Source organism: Hyaena hyaena, unplaced genomic scaffold (genome assembly GCF_003009895.1).
Source record: "Hyaena hyaena isolate Hyena2069 unplaced genomic scaffold, ASM300989v1 scaffold_163, whole genome shotgun sequence".
Lineage (NCBI taxonomy): Eukaryota > Metazoa > Chordata > Mammalia > Carnivora > Hyaenidae > Hyaena > Hyaena hyaena.
Window position 1 is genome coordinate 2,269,983 of NW_024080794.1, and position 16,204 is coordinate 2,286,186.

Below are 16,204 nucleotides of genomic sequence, written 5' to 3' on the forward strand. Positions count from 1 at the left end.
TCAGCATTTCTGTATCCCTTGGGTAAATTCCTAGCAGTGCTATTGCTGGGTCATAAGGGAGTTCTATTGTTAGTTTCCTGAGGAACCTCCACACTGTTTTCCAGAGGGGCTGCACCAGTTTACATTCCCACCAACAGTGCAGGAGGGTGCCCGTTTCTCCACATCCTCGCCAGCATCTAGAGTTCTCTGATTTGCTCATTTTAGCCACTCTGACTGGCGTGAGGTGGTATCTCAGTGTGGTTTTGATTTGACTAACTAAATATATTTCAAAAATTCTAAAGCAGCAAATATCAAACCCATAGACAAACTTCAAGATTTTTAGATATAATTGTAAATAAGTGGAAAATACACAGTTTGCATTTATATTAGGGTTGATTTTCATTCAGTTGTCTTTTACCAATAGGTCACTGAAACCTAAACTATGTTAATTACTTAAAAGTTATCAGGTCAATTTTAAAGCTATTCGTTATAGGGGTTTTAATGGTAGCTTCCTCATTTTAGGTATGTTGACTTCATTCGTCCCATTATCCGGTACCTGTGATTACCTGCAGACAACTTGTTTAATGAGTGTTTAGGGCTGATGGGCTGCCATGTGGCTTGAATAGAATGCCTTCAAATAACTGCAAATAACAGCAACAGGAAATACTTGTTCTCTGTGACTAGGGTCAATCTCTCCACAGAATGGAACTTTCCTCCCAAATATTTTCCTAGACTGGAGAAGGCAGAGGAAGGATGCAGCAGGTATAGATGAACTTCTGAAATCAATTCACATGGTTCTGCCAGTGAAGTGTGGTCTCAGTTTGTAAAAATAGTTTAGATAAAATGCAACAATTGATGCACATAAAAAGGGTATTTAATTCTACCTTGAAAGCGATCCTTATTAGAAAAGATTCATTTCCCCAAATCCGAAATGATATATCTTATCCTTAGTCATCTTCTAAAATTGACTGTGTTTAATAAGGAGAAATCTTATTTTCCACTATTCCAATAGTACAGGATAATTTCCTAGCCAACATCCAGAGTCACTCTAAGGAACACATGTACCAGTCTCAGACACATATCTAGATCATAAAAGACTGTTTTTGAAACTGACGAATACTAACTTTAAGGTTGGATAAGCAGTTGTTGAGGAAAATGTGCCACCTGTTCAGGAACAGCTGCTTCTGACTGACGCAGAGAAGACAGGTCACCAGGGGGTACAGGGCCTGAGAAGAAGATGAGGTCATGAGATGATTTATGTTTCATCAAACCAGGTAACACACGTTTTCTGCAATTGCCACCTATCCACCTCCCTCTGTGGGCCAGAATAAACAGGACGCTTCATTACACAATGAGGCCCACGGGTGCCATGCAGAGGTAGGCATTTCACAAGTGTTTTCTGACGCTGATGGGGATGGAATTATCTAGAATTACATGGTGTATGATAGTGTGTAGTGTATAATAAGTTTCATCTATAAGTGGAAATCAGATTTACTCATTTAGTCTTCACTTAGGGATTTTAAAAACAAACTCATTATCTTAGATCACTCTCAATTCTCAGAAAGAAAGCAGGAACGCATATGAATTTTAAAAATATTATTGGGTTTTTTGCTCACAAACATTTACTAGCTTGTCTTTGTCTTAGAGGTAGATGTATATATTTTCTTTTGCATGCAATCTTCCTGTAATTAAGGAAGATTCCTCAAAGAAATGTTATTGCATTGGTAAACTCCACCAAGACAAATTTAACCACAGGAGGAATTTGCTTACGACTGAATAAACAGAGGTGCTACTGTGTTTTCCTGCCTAACTGGGCTAGTTTCCCACAGCAAATAGAGAAGACAGAAAAACTAATGAGCAGCCACCCAAAAAATATACATGCAGAACCCAACGCCATTTTTGCTGAGCCAGATGACATACACCATTAGGGCTCCCAAAGAATTAAGGCCAGGGAAGATCAAAACAAAAATATAACTGGCTCACCCATTAGGTTGAATCAGCAAAAAAACAATTGCCACAATGAGATTCATTCCTTAACAATCTACTAGCTTAATATTTTTTATTCACCTGGTTTTAAACTGACTTTAAACTACACTACCACTGAGTAGAACTCTAATTCCAGCCAGTAATCTAAAAAAAAAAAAATACTGGTAGTTAGTCACAATGACCGCAGAAGTAGAAAATAAGCACATCTGCCACCCTTGCTAGCAAAGCAACTCTGAATACTAGCTCAAATAATGGTGGCAATGCTCATACTTTGAAGACAGGCAGAAACCCTGTCAGTAAACCATCTACTTAAATAACCTGCTTCCTTTATACTATCACAATTATAGCTCATATGCCACATGTCGATTCATAAACCAGAGTCTTATTTACCACTGAGGGCAACAAGTTGTAGTAATTTAAAAGAGTTTTCAGCACGAAAGCTTTCCCCAATACTGTTTTCTCCGCCTTCAGGGAATCTTTCCTATGGGCAACCATCTGCCTCCCAACCCTCTTTGCTGCCTGGTTCCATTTTGATTTTGAATATCAGGATAGAAATTAACCAGTGAAGACTTCTGGGGATTGAAAAGATAAACTGTTATTATAAACTTTGACTTTTAGATTGGAAAAAATACCCAGAAATAAAAACAAAAATCCAGTTAAGCCAGTCTTGGAAATAAACAACACAATCTTAGGATGAAAAGGGTCATCTAAGGTGACATGGTCTAATCCCCTTAAGTTATTGTGATTCAGTTATGGTCAACATTAAGTGCAAGATTCAAATTTTGAAATGCTCCCTCTTTTGCGGGGAGCTGTAGGTAATTCTCCCATCGAGGGGACCCTTATGACTCTTGAGTAATTTCAGCCCAGAAATTTTAGCCTCTGCAATTTTGCATTTTGGATTTTCTCACAGTTACTAACCAATGAATGCTTCTTTCGAGAAGAAAGTTCCAGCGTGGTGTCATATAGGCTTTCCACAAAGTTTCTAAGACAGGGAACATTGACTTCATTTTTAACAGCCTAAAACAGAGACCCATGTTAATATTATATTAATTAAATTGTTAACTCTCTAATCCAATTTGAAGAAATTCTTAAAAATAAAAACGTAACTCACGGCAGCAACTGGGACAAGAATTTCAACAAAAAGCCCAGCCAAGGCATGTTTGATATCTTTGTCTTTGACCTCAAGGAAATAATGTGCACATTCCTAAGAAGCAGAAAAAGCATAAAGGAGGGGGAACAGATTGAAACGTGCACATAAATGTACTTACATTTAAGCAAACAGCTCTTAAACCAGGCATACTGACAGATATAGCATATTCCATAATCTATTAAAGAAAATCACTAGATTCCAGCATTTATATTTACATTCTAAATGGCCCCGGGGCACCTGGGTGGCTCAGTTGGTTAAGTATCTGACTTCAGCTCAGGTCATGACCTCGCAGTCAATGAGTTTGAGCCCTGCATCAGGCTCTGTGCTGACAGTTCAGAGCCTAGAGCCTGCTTCAGATTCTGTGTCTCCCTCTCTCTCTGTCCCTCTCCTGCTCATTCTCTGTCTCTCTCTCTCTCTCCCTCTCCCTCTAAAAATAAATAAATATCAAAAAAATTCAAAATGGCCCCAGTGACATTTTGCAGGACTGGTGTCTTCCTATTTCTACCTCGAATCACTTTGTTTAAAGGACAAAGAATCTATAACCAGTGAGCAGATATTCATCCACTGACTTATTGGTTGATTCATTCAGACATTCATTGCTGACAAATTTCTATTGACCATCTACTGTGTGTGGGGCCCTGGGTTCTTGATTAACCCACAAACACAGATCTCTAGAGAAGGTAAACATGGGAAGAGAGGCAGAAGATACTAAACTTATTTTAGGACCTGTGACAGCCCCAGGCACAGAGCTGTTTACTTCTTAGCTCTGACATTTTAGGTGTGTTTATTATTCAGATAGTTTCATAAGCAAGTCTGGAGTGCTTCCCTTCCTCCTCCCTACCAGCCCCACCTCAGACCAGAAACTTTTAGAATAGTCCTTCAAGTAAGGATGTCTTTGCCTGTGGACTACTATCCATGAAAGAGTTGTTTTCTGTTTCGTTTTGTTTTTAAAAAGAGGGAGAGAGAATGAGTTGGGGAGAGGGGCAGAGGGAGAGACAGAATCTTAAGTAGGTTCCATGGTCAGAGCCTGATGTGGGGGGCTGGATCCTATGACCCTGGGATCGTGACCTGAACCAAAATCAAGAGGAACACTCCCACCAATTGAGGCACATAGGTGCCCCTATGAAAGGGTGCTTTTGGTGGCCCAGAGAATCATTTGTTAGGAAAGTTGGCCTGTTTAGAATCCTATTAGCCCTTTTCTCCTTCCTGGCCTTTTTGGTAGTAACTTACAATGCTATTTATTAGGTATTGTTTTTGTGGAAGAGTCCAAGGCTACACTTATTTGTGATGATATTTAACATCTATATTAGCTATTTTACTTATTTTCAGTCAACATTGGGACTACTGCCAACACAAGTTATTAAAATCCCTAGTCTATCAATTCTATACTAAGATATTAATCCAAGATAGGCATTGCCAACATGGAAAATTATGGTTTCTGGAATTGTAGCCCTTTTCCTACATTATTTGGTATATGTATGTAAACACTTTTTCAAATCATCATTCAAATATATAATAAATGAATTATTCATATAAGAGAGGGATAAAAATAGTTAACAGTTAGCAAGTACTTCCCATGTGCCTCCTTGGAGCGACCTTCTAAGCTTACTGTCATCATCACCACTTTGCACTAAGGTAGGTGAGGCTGGGAGGGATTAAGGGTGACTTGCCCAAGGTCACAGTGCTGGTAAGTGCTAAAGCTTGAATTTAAACCCAAGAAGTTTGACACGTGGCCCATACTCTTTCTTTAAAAAACAGCTTTATTCAGATACAGTCATATAACATGCAACTCACCTATTTAAAGTGTACAATTCAATGGCTTTTAGTATATTCACAATTGTACATTTATCACAAGTTTAGAACTTTTCCATTATCCTCCAAAGAAACTTTTTACCCTTCAGTAGTTCTCTCCAACCTTTCTATCCATACCCCTTCCTCGAAACCTTATACAACCACTAGTCTACTCTCTGTATCTATGGATTTGCCTATTCTGGACTTTTCATATAAATGGAATCATACAATATGTGGTCTTCAGTGTCTGACTTCATTTACTTTGCATATTGTTTTCAAGGTACATCCATGTTGTAGACTGTTATCAGTACTTCATTTATGGCCAAATAACATTCCCTTATATAGATATACCACAATTTGCTTATCTATTCATTGATTGATGAGCATTTGAGTTGTATTCACTTCTTTGTTATTATGAATAATGCTGCTATTAACATTTGCATTCCAGTTTTTGTGGGGACATATATTTTCATTTCTCTTGGGTATATACCTAAGATCTAACAATTGAGGAAATGCCAAACTGTTTTCCAAAGTTGTTATGCAATTTATGTTCCCACCAGCCAGTATGAGTGTTGCAATTTCTCTACATCCTCATCCACACTTGCAATTATCTGTCTTTTTCATTATTAGACATTTTAGTGAGTATGAAGTGGCACAGCCTCTATTCATAATCCCTATATATAAGCTCCTTATTGATAAAGACCCTTATTAAATCCAATTCGCAGCAGCATCAGAGGCGGTTTTATAAATTCTAACAGAGCTGCATGTTCTGCAAAATCTACATTAGCAACAATTCTTTCGTTAGTACATAATGAGGAATTGACATTTAAATGTAATTGACATTTAAACCTGTATGGTTTGGTTGATTTTTTAAAAAACTGATTTTCTCTTATAGTAGGAATAAAAAGTTTCTCCATTGGTTAAAGCTCTGATGCCTATGAACACTAACATAGCCACCTCAATGCTATCACTTAATGAAAGGTAAAAACCCAGCTATATTTTATTCACAGATCAATATGCAGCTGATGAGTAAAAAAAGGAGAAAAAAGTCAACAAATAAGACATTCCAGTATACACCCTATGGCAAATATGATATGAAAGTTTGAAAGTGAGGTTATCTGCCTGCAATTCTATTATTGGGATACAAAGCACGTTATGAATTACTGAAGCAAAGGTAGGAATTTTTCCACATTGATAAGCAAATAACTTGGAATCAGGTCAGTCATTCTGATGGAGTTGTTCAGGTTGAGAACTCCATGGTTCTCCTGCCCAAGACATTACCTACCTGCATAAACTGAAGAGAGGCCTCAAAGTCTTCCACTGGATACATCTTAATTCGAAAGAATTTCATCCCCATTATCAAGCTGATAATACTCTGAACGACATAAGGGTTTTGCTCTTTGTGCCGTAACTCTTTTAGTTCTGCCATAAATTTCTTCTTTACAGCAGGGAATCTAAGGAGAGAACATGAGTGATTTCTCCAATAATGGGTATGAGAGTGACTACAATGGAGGCCTCCAGCATCTAGGAGTGACAGGCACAGCAACAGGGGTCCTTTGAATCAGTTGAAGTACATGGCTGTCATTTTGTAAGGATAAGATATTGGGGATTTGGTAAAGAGTATAATCTTCTTCTTTCTTTTCTTATTCTCATAAGATGCTCAATGTTTCCTTCAGTTAGGGAGAAGATCCAGGGTTTTTTAGACCCTCTCAAAATGGTCTAGCTCTTAAATTGAGCATGACAAAAATGCTTCATTTCCTCAGCCTTAGCAATTTTCCACATACTTGCAAACTCCAAAGGCCTGAAGTATCCAATTTTAAGCCTCTGAACAGTATCACAGTCCAGCTATTTCTGACAATGACAGCAAATAATGCCAAGAAATAGTCCTAATCCATTTCCAAAGTTTTCTGTTGTTTCTTTTATAGTTTTGGGTTAATGATGATTGAAAAAAAATATTTCTAGGTTGAAGGAAAATCTAATAATGAAAAACTACAAATCAAATCTAAAAGATGAATAAGCTTCCTACTACATGCATGGGATGTTACATCCAAAAAGACACAGTCTACAAGGAACTTAAGATATCTGTATTATTTGAAAGTAAAATGTTAATATTTAATAACATTAATTACAACATTATCATATAGGATTAAAAAAAGAATAGATCATAAGAAGATGGAAAATAATAGCAGGTCTTCAAAGTACCTAAGGTAGAAAAATACATACATAGAAGTTATCCATACTACTTCTGAAATGGTTAAGAAAACAAGGAAAGCATTCTAAAACTCATTGTATTTTGCTTCCTGAGACTATCAGCCTGTGGTTCTACATATGTGAGAAGGTCAATTAGGAGCAAGACAGCATTAAAGAGGGTTATTATGTTATAAAAGTTAAAGGCCCAGTAATGGAACCCGAGAAGGTTGAAACAACAATTCTGGACATCTCGGTGTAGAAATTTTGAGACAAATAAAGTAGGTGGTAAACACAGATATTGTTTTACCAGAAGGCAGTACAAGAGGTGTATGACTGGCAAATAGGTTTAAGAGGCTTAGTGAGAGCTGGCTTGGGTACAGGCAGTTACATGGTGCTCATTTGGTAATGGTTTGCTAAACTGTATTTTTCTAAATCAATTTATAGATTTCTTTTGGGGCGCCTGGGTGGCTTAGTCGGTTGAGCGTCCGACTTTCGTTTAGGTCATGATCTCGCGGTTCATGGGTTCGAGTCCCCGCGTCGGGCTCTGTGCTGACTGCCAGCTCAGAGCCTGGAGCCTGTTTCAGTCTGTGACTCCCTCTCTCTCTCTGACCCTCCCCTGCTCACGCTGTCTCTCTCTCTCTCCTAGAAATAAATAAAAATTAAAAAATATATATATAGATTTCTTTTCATGTTTGCTCCATATATTTTACAATAAAAAAGGCTTGTAAGAAGGCAACAGAGCAGAAAATATAAATTCCAAATTCCTGTGTCATCTCTCTTTTCTACTTCTTATAGAGGAGGAAACAAATCTGACGCTGAGGATGGTGATGATGGGAGCAATATCCAGCACCTACGACATGCCAAGCAAAGTTCAGTGAACCCTACATTTCATCTTCACAATTATTTAATCCTTGCAACTTAAGCAGGTCACTATTATCATATCCTTTTTACAGAAAAGGGAACTTGAGGCTGAGATTTCTTAATGTGATAAAGTTGCACAGCTAGTAAGTGGCAGAGCCAGAATTTCAAGCCAAATGTCTGGCTCTAGAATCCCCACGCTTAATCTCCGTGCTATGTTATGTCTAGACCAGTGGTTCTCCAAGTGTGGCCCTGGGATCAGCGGCAGCAGCATTGTGTGGGAACTCGTGAGGAACAGGCTTTATCTGGCCCACCTGATGCCTACTGAATAAGAAACTCTAGGGGTAAATCTTGTTCAACAAACCCTATAGGTGATTCTGATGTGCTAAAGGTTATGAAACACTGGTCTGGACTAGGAATAACTCTAAGGTATATTTGTAAGATGTTTAATATTTTAGGGGCGCCTGGGTGTCTCGGCTGAGCTTCTGACTTCGGCTCAGGTCATGATCTCATGGTTCATGAGTTTGAGGCCCGTGTCGGGCTCTGTGCTGACAGCTCAGAGCCTGGAACCTGCTTCAGATTCTGTGTCTCCTTCTCTCTCTGCCCCTTCCCTGCTTGTGCTGTCTGTCTCTCTTTCTCAAAAGTAAACATTAAAAAATTTTTTAAAATGTTTAATATTTTATGCACATTATACTCCTTTTACTTTCACAACAATCCATTGAGCCAGGCAGTGAATGCATTTTCATTTTACAAACGAAGAAACAGATTTGGAAGATCAACATGACAAAGACGACTCAAACCCAGATCTTCTGACATAAATTCCAGGAATTTCCACCATACTCCAGCTGCCTTACACATGATCATGAACTATGAATTATAGTTGCTACCCTAAGAACAGTGTACAGTTGTTTGGGAATATAAAACAATATAGAATTGGCTATGAGCCATGTAAATAATGATAATAATAATAATAATAATAGTGAAGTGTCTTCACAAGTGTCTGACCCTTTGCTCAGATCTTGCTGATCCTTCTGGGAGGTGGAATGCCTAGACCAGATCACTTTCTCATTTCACATTGCCTTTATGTGAATAATACACTTAAAGGGCTCTTTCCAGATGGAAAATTAGAGATTTGGGGGGATTTGAGTTGAGGTAAAGGATGGGATGTTAGGCAGCAATGAGAAAGGACAGGAGGCAGTGTTGGCATGGCAAAGCAATGGAAGGGACACTTTCAATCAAGATTATATAAATTTATTAATTCGCAAGTGGATTTTAAAAAATTATATGTTTATTCAAGTTATTTCCAGACACAAAAAAACTTGTTAATGATTTTTTAATTGTTTGGTTATTTATTATGAGAGAGAGAGAATGGGGGAGGGACAGAGACAGGCAGAGAGAGAGAATTCCAAGCAGACTCTGTCCTGTCAGCATGGAGCCCATCGCAGGACTCGATCCCATGAACTGTGATATCATGACCTGAGCTGAAATCAAGAGTCAGACACTTAAACGACTGAGCCACCTAGGTGCCCTTCAAGGATTTTAATTTGAAACGTGAGAGTTTAAAAGGAAAAAAAATAATCTAATAGATTAGAGTTATATTGTTTTAAAGATCATATGATACTTAAGAAAATTTGTTTTCCATCCCTAATCCACGACTAAAACAAGGAGAGGTAGGAGAGGGCAGGTTATTTGTGTAATTTACTAGTTCAACATTCTTATGAGTGGGTGGCTGGCAGTCTATTTATTTCTCACTTAAGAATAAACATGGCTTTTACTTTTAAACGTCCCACTCCCAAAGGACATAAACATACCATTTTAGCATTAAAAAATCCCCAATCTATTTGCACTTAAAATCTATTTTCCCGAAAATAATTTTAGGAAAAAATAAATGTATTTTCAATGACTATGCCTTTAGTGTTAGTACTGTCTTTACTAAACATAGCAACTAAATCATTACTCAGTCTTTGGTATACTATCACATCCATATAAGAATAAACTGCTTTAAAATATTTAGTACATATTTTAAAAGTGAGAGTAGAAGAATATGGACATTATGTTTACATCACATAAAGAGAAAGCAATTTTGAAATCTAGAGGCCATTTTGACTATTTAAATAAATATACCAGATTTTAACCAAAAAAATTGCTCTAAAAAATCTAATTTCAACTTAACTGACTTTGAAAAAGTCAACACTTTGGGTGAATATCACTAACTAGTAAATTTTTTCTCCTTACTGATAGGAATTAAGTGCATTATCACTAGTAAGATTAAAAATAGTGATTTTGCTAACACTTAATGACCAAAGTTAAGTATTAATAACTACCATCAGAATGAAAATATCTCATATGTATTACCACTGGCAGCTAGTTATCTAAAATTAGAACTGTTACATTACTCATTTATTTAAAAAAAAAAAAAAAGATAACCACCCTGTAGTAGATAAGCATACATCCTTTCTCCCCCCCAGAGAACAAAGGAAATAGTACTTTCTAAGGCAATGACAAAGTAATGCTTCTGGCCTACTCATGAGACATAGTAATGTGATAATTTGAACTATGAGACTAGCTTAAGATTGTACCATCTATCATTAATATTTTCACCTATCATTGACTAGGTGAAAATATAGCATTGTGATTACTATACATTACTGCAGTTACTTTAAGAACCCACTGGCCAAAGGGTTCTCTTATGACTGGAAAATGCTGAAGCACTGTCCAAATTGAGACATTTCATATACTTGACTATTGCAGAATTAGGACAAATACTGACATCCTGGAAATTTAAAAAAACCATGGTTGGCAAGGAAACACTGGACTGGTGGATCATAGAACTGACCTAATAATGGAAATTCCTATAGCCTTAGAGTGTTGTTTAGTTATGACATTGTTTTTCAATTCATTCGTAACTAACTCAAAACTGATGTGGCTAAGAAAGTTCATTCTATGGAAACCAATATTGTCTGCAAAATTCACAAAAATTAAGAAAAACACAAAAGCCATTTTTGGCAATCAAACTTTCCAATGATAGTATTAAAGAATTGGGCTGAGATAATAACAAAAGGAATTACACAGGAATATGTTGAGATTTTCAGGGTTTGACACAAATCAGCCAAATACATAGTAATAACTCATTTTTCTCATCTTTATAGGAACAAGGTAGATACATATGAATCAACTTGCCAGGTAATTGAAGTTTATCCCTTCAAAATGACAATACTTTTATTATTCAATTGCAATACAAAAATGTATTATGCTTTTTTTCTTTGGTGACTCATGAACCACAGTTATTACACTGGGCTACAACAAAAGTGTAATATGATCTCATGCAAAATGGCCCAGGTAACACTATAGTTTTTGAAGTATGCTTTGGCTGGTTTTTCTTTCCTCTCTGTTTCTGTCAGTCTTTGAGCTTGATATTTCTCTCTGGCATTAGTGTGTCTACTTCTCCTCCATCCAACAGTGATGTTTTATGGGTTAGAAAAAATAGCCGAGATGAATACATAAACTGGGTTAGGGTAAATAAGTCACATTGAAGAGTTGTGGGGGTCTGTTTCCTGAGTTCTTGTCTATGTTTTGGCTAGGTAAGGTTGCTGAGTTAAGTATTTTCAAAAATTTTTTTGTTTGATAATTGGGTATGTCCATGCTATTGAGTTAGGAAATGCCATCTCTTCTTGAAGATGAAAATCTTTGAAGATTGTATTTTATAAGCATCAGGGCATCACTGTTGCTTTAAGCTCAACTCTTGGCCTGGATTCACATTACGTCTCTGGCTTATTGTGCCTCACCTAAGCATTCGGGATCTTGCCTGATTTGCTTCAGGGTTGAGTAAGATGAAGACGGGTGAATAAGGTGTGACATCATTTTTGGAAGAAGCATATTATTGGTAATGGTCTAACACCACTTTGTTCTAGCCTGCTAAGTAGTGTTATGGGGCCAGATAAATTTAGCAATGAGAATTTTCCAACTTGTTTCCATGACAGAGTCTGGGACATTTTTAGCTCAGCTGAGTTGAGTAAGCTCTATAGTAAAGGGACATTGTAGAATGGAATTTTCCCATTCACAGATGATAGATATCATAACTGCCCACTCATGGAATACAGAAAACAAAACTACTAAAAGTGGTAAACTTCTTTGGAATATTTGTGGCAGGGAGACAAGTAATTTGGTTAGTCCATTTCTTTCTTTGATGGAGTAGTCTGAAACTCATGGACTCTTGGTAGCACCTGGCCCAACTGCCAGGTAAAAAAGAAAATGGAGAAAACAATTGAAATAGACTTGGTAATTGCCTTGAGGGAGTTTCTAGCCAGTTTCAGATACATGAAACCCATAGCAAAAAGGACCCTAGCTCTCTATAAGTTCACACACAGTCCCTTTCTGACAATGGAGCTGGGCTGCAAGAGGAGAGGCGCTCAAGATTTTATGGTAAAGGGCTGACGTTCACTTACTTAGCTTGTGCCAACACTCCAATGACTTCCGCATACAGGTCTGCCACGATGTGCATATTTCCAGTGTTAGGACCAAGGTACCTAAATAAGATATGATTAGATGAGTTAGGGATCCCTGGTCATTGAAAAGAGCAAACTTGTTTTAGTTTTAAGTACCCAACTTCTTCAAAACTCTAGAGACAAAAATTACTTTACCCTTCTTTGTACTTAAAGTGCTTGAAAGCCAAGTTAAGAACATCATGTATTAGACTGTCTATTACAGGATGAAGTGGAATCTGAAAAGAAAAAAAAGATCACTCTTGGAAGAGAATATTAAATACCAAATCAATAATAGTACTTCCAGTAACTATATATGATCCTTAGCAATCAATAAACATAATTCATATGACCCAGTATTTTAAATTCACGGATAATTTAAAACTTAGATTTTAAAAACATAAGTCGTTTTCAGATAAATCTTATTTAAAAGAAATGTTCAATTACTGACCTGTTTCAAAACTTCTATTAATACTAAAGAAAAAATGAAATCAATGGCGAGGTCCCGTCTTTCCATTAAATAATCTCGTTGTTGTTCATCACTGTAAAATTTAAAATATTCACATTCAGTGGCACTGAAGTAATTCTCTGGAGTGCTACAATTCCCTAGACATCTAGGGCTCATTCCCAGTGGATTGCAAAGCAGATTTGCTAGTACAGGAGTGCAGAGGTAAATATGCTAATGTCTCTTATTACCAGTGGGGTGCAGTGAACTAACCATGATCAGAATATTTGACTTCAAATTTCCACTTTTCAACCATGTCAACTTGAGTAGTTATCTCTGAGTCTTCAAACTCACCCTGTGGGCTTTTCTAAGGTAACTTTCTGAAATTCTATCGTCTCTAGAATGGATACAGACCCAGGACAGGGCTGCCATATTGAAGGTATATATTGAGAAGCTCCTAGGAAAGAAGCTGCACAATGTAGGAAACACTAAGGACATAGTACGATGATCAGCTACAGCAGGACTGTGGAGGGTGGTGAAAGGTTAGGAGCCACTTTTTTGGTTTTATTTTTGTTTCCATGCCTCTTTTTTCTTGACCTTCTGGCACCTGAGCTTTATGAAAAAGAAAAAAAGTGGATGTGGTGGTGGGGAGAGAATGGTTTTAAAGCAGGTGGAAGAAGAGGTAGAAGAAGCAAAGTGGAGTCATTCGAACTCACTCAAAAGTTAGGGAGCAGAATAAGTAGTGTCAGAAGGACAGAAATGTCAATTCACCCCTACCCCCGACAAGGTTCTGCTTATTTAGCCAACTAACTAAGGGCTGACTGTGAATTGAACAAAGACAGACAAATTAAATGATGGCTGAGACCCCAGTACAGAAGAGCACTGGTTTTGTTCTGGAACAGTCCTAGGTTAAAATGATGCCTCTTCTATTTACCAGTAATTGCTCCATCTATACAATGGGAATAATAATAGCAATTACAGAAAGGTTTGCTTGAGTATTAAAAAGATAAAGTGTGTAATATATTTAGCATAGTCTCTCAAACATGTAAATGCTCCATACTTGAAGTTTTAAGTAAAAGCGGTGAGAAAGGAGGGCCAGCGTCAGGCAGGTATTTTCAAAATAAATCAAGAATATTAAAAGGTTTTTTAAACATTTATTTATTTTTGACAGACAGTGTATGAACAGGGGAGGCCCAGAGAGAAAGAGAGGGAGACACAGAATTCGAAGCAGGCCCCAGGCTCTAAGCTGTCAGCACAGAGCCCAATGCGGGGCTCAAACTCAGGAACTGAGATCTTGACCCAAGCCAAAGTCGGTTGCTCAACCAACTGAGCCACCCAGGCACACCAAGAATATTTTAAACATGGAATTTTTTTTTTTTTTTTTTTTTTTGCTTCAGTCAAAAGGAATGAGAAGAAAGGAAGGTGATATTTAAGATATAAAAAAGAACTTCTGGAGAAGCTCTATAACCATAAGCAAGTCAAGTGAAGGCTGGTGAATGACAGAATGGCTTAACAAGGGAAGATGCAGCTGTAACTTTCAAGGAGAAATGTATGGACAGGGTAGGAGCTCATTCATTCAAAATTATTGTGAATAGTCTTCCCAGGAGGGAGAGTGCTGGATCAAACCATCTATCTGAAGTCCTTCAAGACCCACTAGAACTGGAAAGAGCTTCTGCCAACTGGGGGATAGGAAAACACACGCAACTGTATTAAAAAAGAGAACATTCATAAAGCCTGACCTAGAGATTATATCATGGAATAAATAAACAAGAAGTTTGAAGACTGAAAGGAAGAAGAACTTTCAAAGATGGCCAGCAGCAATAGAGAGAAAATGGTTGTGTTGGACGGCCAATAAAGGTCTTTAAAAGGGGCCAGAGGACCTTGAGAAAGTAACAGTTCTTGGCAGGGAAAAAAAACTTTAAACCTCGGATTCTATTTTATTTAATAAGCCAATTTATGCTTTCAAATAAAAGTAAGACCTATACTTTCCAACAATGAATTCAACTTTATTGCTGGTTTGAGGTCTAACTGCCAGGAGCCAGCAGCATTTGACAAATTTATTTGGCAGTCAAAATGTTGATATTATACTAATCTTAGAAATCGTAACCCTAGTACACATCTGTCACATTTAACTGTTTTCAGTTGCTTGTGCCTTTCTCTAAAGTTCCTCTTTCTTTCTTTTTTTTTTTTGTAACAGAAACTCTCATTATTACCTACATCATGCTCTAGACACCCTCATTCTTTTGGCTTTCTCCCAAACACACATTCTTATTTTGGATGTCCAAATGCTAATTAAATGCTGCTGAGTTGAATTTCACTGTCCTGATGCTGTATTTGATCTTGGCAATTACTCTGATCTCCTCAAAACAATTAGTAACATGAGTTTTAAAACATTTAATATATTTAAAATATTATTTTCAAGGGTGCCTGGCTGGCTCAGTCTGTAGCATGCAATTCTTGATCTCAGGGTTGTAAGGTCAAGCCCCACATTGGGCATAGAGCCTCTTAAAATTAAAAAAAAATATATATATATATACACATATACATACATATATATACATATATATACATATATATACACACACACACAAAATCATTTTCAATATATTATTAAATATACATTTATTATATATAATTATAATAATATGTTAATAAAATATAAAATATATTGTATTAACAAAAAGAAATAAATTTATGGAAAATCTAGTTTTAGTAATTAAATTATGACAAAACAGAGAAACAAAACTAAAATTAACTTAATTCAATTAAAACTGTCCCATTCTTCATCCCCAAAGAAAGGTTTAATATCAATTCATAAACTAACATGTAATATGGGAAGAATAATAAAATGATATCATTAACTTATTAATCTCACAGTTTGAACCACTTTCAGAATTAAGATTTTACCTTTAAAATTTGATATATCAAAAAAATATTTGTGAGAAGAGACTGTTAATTAGCATGAGATTTCTTTTCAGGGTGATGAAATATTCTGGAATTAGTGGTGATGGCTGCACAACATTGTGAATATACTAAAAAACACAGAATTACACACTTTAAAAGAATGAGTTTTGCCAGGTGTAAATTATATCTTAATAAAAAATTCCCTGTCTCAACTAAAAAGATTCAATATTAAAATTACTAATTTCTGGGGCGCCTGGGTGGCTTAGTCGGTTAAGCGTCCGACTTTCGCTTAGGTCATGATCTCGCGGTTCGTGGGTTCGAGCCCCGCGTCGGGCTCTGTGCTGACTGCCAGCTCAGAGCCTGGAGCCTGTTTCAGTCTGTGACTCCCTCTCTCTCTGACCCTCCCCTGCTCACGCTCTC

The 16,204-nt window shown here is 36.9% G+C and overlaps 1 protein-coding gene across 4 annotated transcripts in view; it reads right to left on the bottom strand.

Moving 5' to 3' along the window:
• Positions 1-16,204, bottom strand: part of FRY (FRY microtubule binding protein) — a 258,661-nt gene that overhangs the window by 154,882 nt on the left and 87,575 nt on the right. For all 4 annotated transcript variants that reach the window (XM_039239842.1, XM_039239840.1, XM_039239841.1 and 1 more), the window contains exons 5-11: positions 12,887-12,977; positions 12,595-12,674; positions 12,400-12,480; positions 6,192-6,360; positions 3,077-3,169; positions 2,884-2,982; positions 1,104-1,205 (exon numbers count right to left, since the gene is read on the bottom strand). In XM_039239842.1, the coding sequence (XP_039095773.1) occupies positions 1,104-1,205; positions 2,884-2,982; positions 3,077-3,169; positions 6,192-6,360; positions 12,400-12,480; positions 12,595-12,674; positions 12,887-12,977 (715 nt within the window). The remainder of the gene's footprint in view (positions 1-1,103; positions 1,206-2,883; positions 2,983-3,076; positions 3,170-6,191; positions 6,361-12,399; positions 12,481-12,594; positions 12,675-12,886; positions 12,978-16,204) is intronic.